We start from the raw sequence: 12,573 nt of genomic DNA, 5'->3' as shown, positions 1-12,573 counted from the left end.
TTGAACAATGAAGCATCGGAGGCATCATTTAGAACAGTGTAACAAAATAGCAGCCCTGCTCCGGGTCCGAGTTAAAAAAAAAAAAATCCTCTCTCCCATGGAAAGAGGCGCTCCGCCGGGCGGGGGCGGTAGGCACGTTGCCTTCCAAAGTTGTGTTTTTTTTTTTAGAAAAAAAAATTAGTCCTTATTCTTGAAAGTAAATACCTTAAGAAAGGGTAGTTGTGGGTGCATGTATATACATACATATTAAACCGTGCCACTACGGTTCCGTTCGCACTTAGGTACCTGAATGGCAAGCGCTCCTTGTACACACACCACGAGTACTTGGCCCACACACCTTACTACCACACATTACTACCACTGCTACCCATGAACAGAGAGCCCGAGTAATCCTCCACCGATCTCTAGCCCATTTATTGTACCACGAAAAATCCCGTTTGTACCTCATTGCTGCAAGGAACTGAGCACTACACGCTGTACCTGTTATTTTCATTTTTTCTTGCAAATTTAGCGCAAAGAATTCTTAGTATGTATTCATGAACCAGCAGTTGATACCATTATACCTTTTTAATGCATAAATGCAAACAAAAAAACCCCAAAAGGCAGTCCTTGCTTTTAGATTATTAAAATGAAGAGCGCGATCTTTTTTCTGGTGAGTTAATAAAATTTCCTAAGACTAAATTCCAGAGAAGCTGTACATAAAGTTATTTAGTGCTAAAAATCTACAATACATTTTTCAAGTATAAGATACTGAAATATTATTGCCAATAAATAGTTGTGCTGTAGTCAAAGCCATGGTTCCGGTGTTGAATCATTCACACCTCAGCATATTAGGATTTAGTTTCTCACTGAGTTTATGGATTAAAATCGCCAACTCTTCTGTTGCTTGGGACTTATCCTCCAAAAGTTCATAGCGAAGGCTGGAGATATCCTGTTTGATTTCCTTTAATTCACCTGTATTAACAATTGAAAGAAATACTCGTTAGCAAGCTCCCTCTTTCACTACCATTCTGTTCAGTCACATCAGCACATATTTCAGATTATCATCTCAAAATGTCGAGGAGACCAGGTGCTGGGGTGGGCAGGAGGCTTCACCTCTTCCACAATCTCAAGATGTGTGTCTGTCTCCACCCCTAAACAATACTGAAGGTATTTTAATAGTCTCTTGAACTCTAAAGTTGCGCTCCACGTGTATACAGAACATCAAAGATTCCAAAAGCACTTTACATAGGTTAATGAATTAATCACAGCAACACTGCTGAACAGCTGGGAAATATTAGTATCCCGCTTTTAGAGAGAAAAGGCAAAGAGTTTTTTTTGAAGTGGTGTGCCAAGATCACACAGGAAAAGTGGCAGAGCTGGCAGTAAAACTCACAGCTTCTGAGTCTCTCTCCTCTTCCTTACCAACACCCTTTGAATTAGAAAAAGTCAACCAATTTAAAATGATGTTACAGTTTGACACACACACAAAACCCATACATTTAAATGAAAACAATTGTGAAGGCCTGGCTCATAACAAGCAAGAGCACGCTTTCCGTTATGGGATATTCAGCTCAAGAGCAGAAGCTTTCTAAAAAATATTCAAACACTGTTCTTCCAGCAAGCGTGAGTTATGTGAATTCTTATGCAATAGCCACAGCAGGAAATGATCTGTCACGTATGAAATCAAAGACTACGAAAAAATACCTAAATTCTCCAGTGATGCAAAATAGGGAAAAATCCCTAGACTTGCGTTAAAATAGCTGCAGTACATAAGAATGCCGAAGCTCTCTATTTAGAATACAGCAGACTTCAAAAATTGTATCTTCAAAGGATGGCTCTATACTTTGGGTACCAATGAGATGGGCATGACACAGAGAGCGCTACCTTTGCTATGCAGCTGAGGACTGAGGTTCAGGGGTTAGCTGACTTGCTCAGAGTGGACTTTCCTCTGTGAAGACTGGTGATAAAGCAAGAACCATGATGCCCATGAACCATGATGCTTCTGCACCACCTTGCTTATCTAAAGACATATATGCTGATACCAAACAGGCATTGGGGAACTAGGAGACTTGCATGTCCCTGGTGAGGGAAGAGTCTTTTCATCATCACTAGATAGATGATTTCCCCCACCACAGAGTGGGGAACAGGAGGAAAGCTGTGGGAAATCAGGAGAAGGGCACAAGGGGCACACAGAGGAAGATGCTTTTAGGAGCTTCTCTGCTTTTGTTCACTGTTGCTCAGCTCTGTACAGCCACACAGGATGGGGCAGAGTCACGATAACAATCAATGCACAATGCTACCTTTGAAGACACACAGTGCAATTTAACTTACATCATCTTTTCTGCACTTTGCTTCTTGCTGCAGTTACAAGTAAGCGGAGAGTAACTAATAAGCAGGATAAAAGCTATGCTGCCTTAGCTGGCCCCTCACATCATATATCCATGCAACTGCCTGATGCTTCCATGCCGGTAAAAGCTGTTCTGATCTGAAGCTGTTCATCACTGCACACCAGCTGAAAACCACAAGGCTGCCAGCAGAGCAGCTTGGGTAAGCGTTCCCAGCATGCTGAAACCAACTAAACCAGCCCAGCCCAGAGCTACTTATGCCAATCAGGTGTGTTTTTCTGGTGGCGGTCACACAGATTTCTTACTGGCTGAACCATGATGGTTATAACCTCCAGCCTATGGGGAATAAAATAATTGCTGGGGTGTTACATTTCCAAGAGCAGAGCCAGCCCTGGAAGGGACATCATTCTATTGCCTGGTAATCTTTTAGCTGCAGCACAGCTTAAACATGCCCCGTGTTGCACACACCCCTATTAATTTGTTTGGGAACCTGCCCAGAGTCAAAGAGTTGGCTTTTTTTGGCCTGTAGCCCTGTGTTTCATTCCTGGAAGGATAGAGGACGGACAGCATTTGTCTTACTCTCATCCCCATGGCAAGTCGAGGTGTGCACCTGGAGCACACACCCCTCGCTGCCGCAGGGGCAGTTCTGCACTGCCAACGGACACCAAGCTCAGATCCACCGTTCCTCAAAAGATCTCTGGTTGCGCATTAAAACAGTGGCTATAGCTGTCGTTTTTCTCACCATGCAGCTAACTCTACGCAGCTTTGTTTAATGATGTGCAGCTCCACAGATTAATATTCTGCACAGCTTTATGAAGTAATGCATGCAGTTCATGGTATAGAGTGGTAAATTGTGTGTTCAGTTGAATGAAACGAGAGAGACATGTCCTGCAGCTCTGACTAAGACTCTGTGAATACAGTTAGTGGCTTCCTCACAGATTTCCTCTGTAACTGTGCATCGTGTCTGTGCTCGTGTTTTCCACCTGTGAAATGTGGGCCATAATATTTCCTCGGTTCTACTTCTTTGGTCCTACTTGTCTGTTTTTGTTACCACAGGCATACGTTCACTAATATGCGAGTTCAGTGCATCTGAAGTAGAAATAAACCCTCTCTTTACCTGAAACCTCCATGCACCACTGTAATACTCAGTCCTAATACAATGGGACAAAAATTGTCTCTGAATATTGCAAATGCAGTCTTTTTCTTACCTTCATTTACTTCATCATTTTCTTTGTCCACTTGTGCTTTCAAAACATAACGTTTTATCAGTCTTTTCATTATTTGCTGCCAGATTGAAACAGTTATGTAATTAGGTGAGCATATATAATTAAAACTATTCACTTTTAACTGTCTCCCTAATATTCGGATAAGTAAAAGAAAGCCCCAGATCAAGCAGTTGCCTCATATCGGCTTTTTTGGTGGCATGCTGAGCGTGATCGTTACAAGAAAGCACCTTTTTCATCCAATTGCCTCTTTCCTACAAAGCATCACGACATTTTGTAGGGAACAGGACAACATGAATATATGCCTGAACACATGTAATTTAGGCTTTAAGTAGCTTCAGAATAAGTCTACTCTTTGTTAAACTCAGTTTGCACGTAAAAGCATATGTAACAGTAAGAGATAAATATTTACCTTTTAAAAAGAAAAAAAATTGAGATTTAACAGCATGACAGTGCAACGTCAGCAGTAAAGGATACAGTAAGATTATACCTGTATTTTTATATCATATATAAAAAAATATATACGTACTATATATATGTACATATACTGAACGTGCTAATATTCTTGTACTGTGTTACCATACCTAACCTAATGCAGCTCATTAACAGGGTTTACACAGGTGGATTACCAGACACTTTCACTAGGGGAGCAAAAGCTCCCATTTGCTCTTTTTTTCCTGAGCTGGAAAGACGACAGGAAGGTAGTATTTGACAGACTCCTCTTAACAGAAATGAGCATTGCCATCTGCAGAAATGTTGTATGTCACATCTCAGATCATGAGAAGGAAGGAAGGGAAAGTAATGCTAACCTAGTTAGCAAAATGCTTTTACATCCCTTCCCCAGAAGCCAGTTTCAGCTGTTTGCTTCTCACCCTTTCCAAATGGGGACATCAAAGGAAAAAAACTAAAGTTTTGTGTGGGCTAGTTTTTAAATGCTTCAAATAATGGGGCTTGAACAGTAACTGTCTTCTTTCCAGCAGCATCCTGGAGTTTGATTTCTATATTTTTTCTTTATCTGGTGAAGGCAAAATGTACTTGAAACACAAAATTTTGCTGGTACCTTCACATGGTTCCATTACTTAAAAGAGTGACCATTGTACATACTTACCTGATAGCGTGTTGGCTGATTGAGAATGCTGTTAAAACTGTGTGATTCAAAAACTCTGGAGTTCGACTGAGTGAAAAGGTTTAACTATGGAGAAATAAGACAAAATTAAAATGTATTATGGAATTCACAGTTAGAATTAAGCTCCTTTGTTGTTTGTTTGTTTTGAGAGATGTTTGGGATGTTCCATTAGCACAGTATCAGAATATTATTTAAAAAAAAAACACCTGAGATTGCCTTGACTTATTTGTTAGGTTTGGTTTTGTATTTTTTTAAAAAACCTGATAATTTTAGCCATCCTGTTCACAGCACAGCTTCAAAGCAAATGTGCTCACACAGCTGAGGAAATAATGAATTATGACTTGGAGGCAGGGATGAGTGGCTGGAGTAAGGAGTAATTCTCTAAACTGGCTTTAACAAAGAGCTTTTGTGGATCTGCACACTCAAGCATACTTTTAATGACAAATACACGCTCAAAACCACTTCTGCTTACTTTGAAGTGTTTTTCCAAAGCCCCATTTTCAGGAACAGTAATACATTTAGAAAAAACGGTCATTGTTCAATTATTTGAGGATCAAAAAGCCATCACATCTAAAATAATTGAAGATTTGTGTAGCAGTGGGCCAGAAACAGAAGGGAAAAAAGCAACCTTGGACAAGGTGGCTTTGTGACCAGTGCAGAAGGTTTGTTACTACCAAATCAGGGACCTAACTCTTATCTCAAACACACTGGTAAGACCTGAAGTAAAAAATGTGCATCCATAAAGAAGATTCAGCCCCCTAATGAGCATCAGTCGTTAATTTTCTGTGTGGCCAGAAAGTTGAAAGTCACTGAGTCAATGATAGCTGACCTCTCTTGTGGGGTAGAGGAGCAAACTCACCTCAGCCTGCATCTATATAGCAAGTTTGATGCTTACTGTAACTGTTGTGGGTTTTGTGCCCATACTGCATACAGCCTGTCACTTAAGCTGGGCCACAAGTGGGCTATTGTTACCTACTCCAGGTTGCCCACCTTCTTGGGGGCAACCAGACATCAGTTCAGCCACTGTTTTGGTTAGGGAGTGGTGCAGGATTTATCTTTGTGCAGCATAATACATGGTGTGCCAGCCCAGCCTGACACAGAGGAGGCCTTTCCCAGAGAAAAGTAATTCAGTTTGTAGTTCAAGACAACAAGCTCTGCCCAACCTGTCTCAGCAGTGACCCAGAGAGGATTTTATTTCTTTAGTGACTTACATTCTGAGCATGATAGTAAGTACTGCTGTATATGTGAGCACTACTGAGCGTTTCGTTATAAAAGCATTATCTTAGGGTGTTGAGGTTTTTTTTTAAAACACATGTTCTGTGTTTAAACACAGTGACTGGAGAGAACTAATGAAGTTCAGGCACTTGGAGCACTAGAGAGCAAAAGATGAATGGTTAGTACCAAAACACTGCTTCTAGATAAACTGATTTAAATCCACGTTTTTATAAACATGTATCTGCTTTCACTGCCACAGAAAACTGGAGAAAATGTTTTTGCAGCTGAAGATTCAATACCAGCATCAGCTCAGAAGTCCTAGGCTCCAGAGAGATCTTTCAGAAAAAACAACTAGACTTGACATTTCTAATAATCTACAGGAAAAAAATATTTTCAAGGTACTGCTTTGAGTCTTTGTAATATACAGGGCCTTGAGCCTAATTTATAAAAAATGCCACATGTATCCTCTTTAACCCATCCATGCCCCAGTCCGTCATCAGTAAAACAAGGGGAATTGTTATCTAATTCTCACACAAGGGCGTTGTGACACTGCATTCCATTAATATTCGTAAAGAACATTTAGACACCCAAATTTAGAATGTCATAGAAGTGCTAAAGATTATTATTACCACACCCTCCTCTTTCCTGTTGCCTTCTGTTGAGAACACAGCTTTTGAAAATAGGAAGTGAGCATGATACTGACCACACTTTATCCTTTTCCTGTCCTAGTGAAAGGAAAAGCTTTCTCTCCTTATCCTTATCCTTATCCCCCCCATATTTTTCTTTTTTTTTTTTTTTTTTTTACCCTGAACTAAAAATCTTCCTAATGGAGGCTGAAAGCATCTTTATTCAACATTTAGGTCATTTCTTGTGGGAATTATTTATATCTTTGAACGCTCAGTTATTTTTGTTTCAATTGTATTTTTCTAGTCATTGGACCTTGTTGTCCTAAGAAAACGCATAGTTATTTTTTTTGATTTTACGCAGTATGTTTAGGCAGTCTGAAATACAGATCTATGTATATAAATGCTTGATAATTACCATACTATAATCACAAGCACAGAGTACACCCTAAAACTTAAAGAAAAGCAGAATGCTGGAATGAACACACAATTCTTCATTGCAATAAAAAGATTTCAGTACCTACCCTAGATTTGGAATTGCCCATTCCCATTTCTATATCCTTCTGTAGATGTCTCCTCCTGCACTTAGAAAAGTTAATGATCCTCATGATGAAATAGAAAAAAGATTTGGGGCTTGGTACAAGACTGAACGGTGGAGGTAATGTTTTTCCATCATCAAAATACGATAACCAAAGTTTAGAACGAGCGAACTTCCACTCTACATCACTGTCATCCTGGGTTAAGATACGAAAACAGGTACATGCTTTGGGTTTATGAAACACAAAATTCTTCCAAATAAAAGTTCTTTTAAATATCGACCCTTTCTGGTTTTACATAGAATGTTATTTCCTTGCTAATAAGACTCCCAGTATTTCTGAAAAAAATGCAACCACTTCATCAAATCTATTTTAACTAAATTTTAGTTGTCTCTTTAATGGCAACATCTCATGGACAATACTTAGTTAAAGCATGTGAACCATTTAAACAAGTGTTATTTTTGCACTGACTGAAAGCCAACATATAAACTCCTTACTATTTAAAGTGGACTTTTTTTGTTTTTTTAAAGACTTGTTTTTCTCATTAAAGACATCACATAAATTTGGTACTCACACAAGTGATTAAATACTAGTTTCAGGGCAGACATGGTTTAAAATGGTAGTACTCACAGCTTTTTGCATAGCCATGAGAAGCAATTCTGATTTATAATGGAGTACAGAAAATACAAACTTTGTTGTCATGAAGAAATCATGTTAAAAACTGACAAACTGATTTTGTCCTAATACATTCTTACTTGGATGAAGTATTCCAAGGCTGGACTTTGTTTACTCCACAGGTGAATTTTTTTTTTATTATAACTAGTTTTCTCCTGCCGAATTCCCTGATACTTCCCAGAAGTCAATGAAAGCACGAAATGACTTATCCATTTGTACACTATGTCTTAGATGATTTTTTTCCTCTGCTAGTGTGGGTATGTACCCACATCTATCTGACTGCAGTACTCTCTGAATAATATCAGAACTCATGGTCTGAAAAACTGGCACCATAAATATACTTTTTCTTCCATTTAAGCAACTTGGGATTTATTTTTAAAACCAGGTGTCTTCTCTAATCTAAATTTTCTGAAATTTTTATTTGCATTGGATGCTAAATACTCTAATTATCTTTAAAAATGAAGACACTGTGTAATCATAATGCAATTAAAATAAAATATATTTCTTTTAATAAGCAATGCAGTCAATAACTTGCTGTGAAATTCAAGTATTCATTCAACTGAGCCATTTGTCAAATTTGGAGAAATACTGCCACTGTGTTTTCAGGGCATATGGCAAAGCTAGAATCAAGTTTTAATATTGTACCTGATGTGGGAAAAAGCACACATCACAAAGAGTATAAGCATTACAAAGTGTGACTTGGTCACAACAATCTTGAAGATAAGCACCTGTATCGTAACTCCATGTACAGAGGCATATAAATGTAATAAAGTACGTCCATTTATCACTATGGTGTGTGTCTTAACTCCCGCACATCTAGCTAAAAAGTTTGAGGACTGGAACTAAAGACCAGATTTCCATTAAATAACATCTCAAAATACATTTAATCCATGTCCTAATGATGTGTCAAAGACTGAAGTGCACTCCATTAAGGAAACACGCAATAATCTTCCTAAGGATACTGGGAATGAACCACCCATGTCTAAAATGTGACACCCGGGAACTTTGTTTTCTACTTCACGGCAGTCTTCATTTGACTATTACTTTAGATTTTAAGATTTCTGGATGGATGACATCTCCTTAGATATGTACAGATGGCACAAGATGAACTACTTGTTTAGATCCTCTAAGGTTCTGCAGCTTGTCTGGGTGTCAGATAAAAGTTAGTCCTAAGAACATGGTATTTTTTGTGATCTCCTCCATTGAGATAATCTCTTCATTGTACTTTTGCGTATCAAGATGCGCTCACTGAAATAATTCCTAATAATTCTACCCTTTTTCAACACAAGAGAACAACTTGAGAACAGAGCCCACCTCAATTTCTTGATATGAACTGTTGATCATAGCAATCAGCATGTTGAGCAGAACTACCACCATTGTCACATTGTATATGCCATAAAGAACATAGCCAATATTCTCTATGAACTTGTGATCATATTTGAGGACAACAGAGGTTACTTCAGACAAGCCAAATATTGACCAAAATAAGGTCTTGAAACTTTCTTCCACTCTGTAGGGAAAAAGGAAAGGTAAAAAAAAAACAAACCAAAAAAACCAAACAAAAAAAAAAAAAAACCCAAACAAAAAAGGAAGACATTATTACTAGCTACACAAATAAATATTTAAGTTGTGTTAACAACCTCAAGTAATTTGTCTGTGAATTAGGTTTGTAGAACGCTGATCAAAACAACAAACATACAAGGTATCAGTAATGTATTTTTGCAATTGTTGTCCACAATCTGTGTGATTAACATAATACAAAGGTACAATTATTTTAGACTGCAATGAAAACTTCCATTCTACCAGTAGGAAGGAACTGGTCTTCTGCTAAGGTTCTGGGATAGCTGATTTCCAGCTGACTTCAACTGTCTGCACTTTTCTTTTAATGCTAGGAGAGAGCACATAATATCTTGCAGACTTTTGTTACCTTAGTGAAAAACCTGGAAGGTTTTTTACTGAAACAAAATTTCATACTTACGTTGTAAAGGCTGGGTTTAGTTTAGCTCCAAGGTAGTAGGAATACAGGATGAACATTCCAATCATAAATGCAAGAAACACCATAATAAAAAGGACCATAAACTTGAAGATGTCCTTAACAGTCCTTCCAAGTGAAATCTGCAAGGGCCCAAAACTCTCATTTGCAGGCAGGATATAGGCAATCCGAGAAAAGCTAAGAACAACAGCAATTGCATAAAGGCCTTCCGATATTATCTGAGGATCAGATGGAAGCCATTTATCTCTAGCTGGAAAATAGGAAACATAAGGGTAAACGTAAGGAGTTACTCATTTATCACAATGTTGAGAAATAAATCTTGTTAGGATTTTTCCATGAACACATCTGAATCTAGTTAAGACAAATATTTTAAGAGTCTAGTAGCTGCTACTCTATTCCTATTTCCCTTAAGTCAAAAAAGATGAATATGTTACATTACCTTTTGCTAGAAGAAAAACTGTACTTGAAGAAACATGACATTTGCTTCTACAGTTTGCATTTTAACCTGAACTACATAACAACAAATAATTCCTTACTGCTTTTCTTAACTGTACTATTAGCTGTCTTCGGCACTATGCTAAAGCCAGAAATTTCTTCATATTTTGTGTTTTATTGAGGGGAACAATGTTGGTTGATGAACAGTTCCATTTATTAATCACACCAAACTTTGTCGTTATTACAAGTTCAGGATGGAAATCATGAAGATTTTTGCCATTTATCTCAATGGAAGTAGGATTGTGGGTTTTACACACAACATGCACAGAAACAACTGAGTTATATGTAAACTCATAAAATATTTATTACGTGAATTAATGTACCATCTTAGCAAAATAACACTGAATTAAAATGTGTTTCATATCAAAATACCATGTGTTTCTAAATGTGTACTTACATCTGCACAAATTCAGATCGATTATATAGCAGTTAAGTCCAAGTCTGCTAGTATACTATATTGAAGTTCATAAAGCATATGCTAAAATACACCATCAGCAGCAAACACAGCCTTTGCTGGTGTTACAAATAGAGATTCATCACACCTTTAATTACAATTTCTGCACTGCAATAACTATTTAGTACTATTATTCTATTTGAGCACATCTTTGCTGGGCCAGCATCCTTCCTTCAGCGGGAGATGCTGATTGATCTTTACAAATATGAATAGCTGTATCAAACAACTGAACCAAACAAAAAAAATTCACATAAAAATTTTATCTGTTGTGCACCAAACCAAGAACAAAATAGAGCTTGCAAATGTTTAAAATCAAACAGTTATAACAAAATTGTGGATGGCTACATTTGAACTGAACTTCATTTATGTATCTTGTTTGGTTTTAGTATCTTAGCAAACTTATTTGTCAAATTAGAGTGTCATAACAGCTATTGTTTAAATAGCATAGAAACAAAAATACTGAGGCAGAAATGGTTAGACAATGCTATGAACAGAAACACATGCAAATATTAACCTTAAGGCTTCAAAACGCTAGCACATCCTTACCAGTTTTTCTGCGTTCAGATCTCTGTTGCAGAAAAGTTAAAACTCACCATAAGTAAAATATTCTATTTCTGGAGGAAGCGTGACCTCAGAGAGGTCATTCTCCTCAATGTAGTTGTCCACATATTGTTGTGCTTTTGTGGCCTGCAGGAATGCCAGAAGCCTCGCTGTGAAAGCAGCAATGAAAATGGACAGCATCCCAAAATCCAGAACGTTCCATAACTGCAAAATATATTCCCTGGGTCCTTCCAGCCACAACTCCTTGCATTCTGACCACATCATACCTGCAACAAGAAACGAAAAAGCCCCACAACATAGCAATATTAGCCAAATTCTTTTCATTTGAATTCTTTGCATTCTCCCATTTCATGAAACCAGATGGTACCAGTGGAGCAAAAATTCACTTATTTGCAGAGTCACGGCATCATACACCTTGAGTAAGGCTCTCTTGGTTTCAATAGCGTTGATCAAATGGGAAGGTATTGATTGATATGTGGGAACAAAGCTCAGACATCTCCACATAGGGTAGCGTAGAGCCACAACTTTGCAGCAAGTCTTAGAGCCTAACAACGTTAACAGTATGCTGTACTTCTAAAGAGGAAAAAATGCTAAATGTGGAAAAAGAACTCTCCCTTCCTTACAATTTGTACTCATAAAACACTTCTAAGGCAGAAGGATTAATTTTTACAGAGGAGCACAACTATCCAGCTACACACATGACCCTTTATGAGCACAATTATACTACTGGTTCTCTACTTCACAGAATAAGACCCTTTTCAGCACAGAAAGTGGAATTTGGCTATGTGTAATTGAGTTTTCTTATTCCAACTTCTCCTGAGAAAATAATTTCCATGGATTTAACCTACCCTAACATTAAGATAAAGGAGAACTTAGATCAGGAGATACAGGTGATTCAAAAGGCAGAGCAAGGCACCTTCATGTAGCAGCCCCAGTAACACTTCCTGTCTCTTCCACTGCCTGTAAAAGCTGAGAAAGCTAAATTATCATATGGCTAAGTGACATTTTGTGATGTAAAGCACCTGACTTTGATGAAATGCTAGAAGATAGCATTTTCTGCCATACAGAGTTTCCAACAGGCTGACAGTTGTTCAGGTTTTGTGAAAGAAACCCTGAGTAATTAGAACTGACTCAGCCCCTTGACACTGGTAGGAACTGTGATTTCTCCAAACGCTACCTAAGCAGCAATGCCACAGAGCACTGACGTGCCAACACATTAATACCGATCCGTAGGAACTCCTGACCTTCTGGCATATACCGCAGTGTAGGCTTCCTGACACTATTTAAGAAAATCATTTTAGTAAAGTATAATTTCTGTAGCGTTCTCTTCAGCAAACCTGTGCTC

General features: G+C 38.1%; 1 protein-coding gene across 1 annotated transcript in view; it reads right to left on the bottom strand.

Moving 5' to 3' along the window:
* Positions 1-173: 173 nt before the first annotated feature.
* The window catches only part of TRPC3 (transient receptor potential cation channel subfamily C member 3), a 44,772-nt gene continuing 32,372 nt past the window's right edge, over positions 174-12,573 (bottom strand). The window contains 7 exon segments of the mRNA XM_055797466.1: positions 174-954; positions 3,536-3,611; positions 4,659-4,742; positions 7,039-7,248; positions 9,040-9,235; positions 9,704-9,968; positions 11,261-11,494. Coding sequence (XP_055653441.1) covers positions 812-954; positions 3,536-3,611; positions 4,659-4,742; positions 7,039-7,248; positions 9,040-9,235; positions 9,704-9,968; positions 11,261-11,494 — 1,208 coding nt within the window. The 3' untranslated portion in view covers positions 174-811.

The sequence above is a fragment of the Falco peregrinus genome, chromosome 2 (genome assembly GCF_023634155.1).
Source record: "Falco peregrinus isolate bFalPer1 chromosome 2, bFalPer1.pri, whole genome shotgun sequence".
Taxonomy (NCBI): Eukaryota; Metazoa; Chordata; class Aves; order Falconiformes; family Falconidae; genus Falco; species Falco peregrinus.
This window is presented reverse-complemented; position numbering and strand designations above follow the sequence as displayed.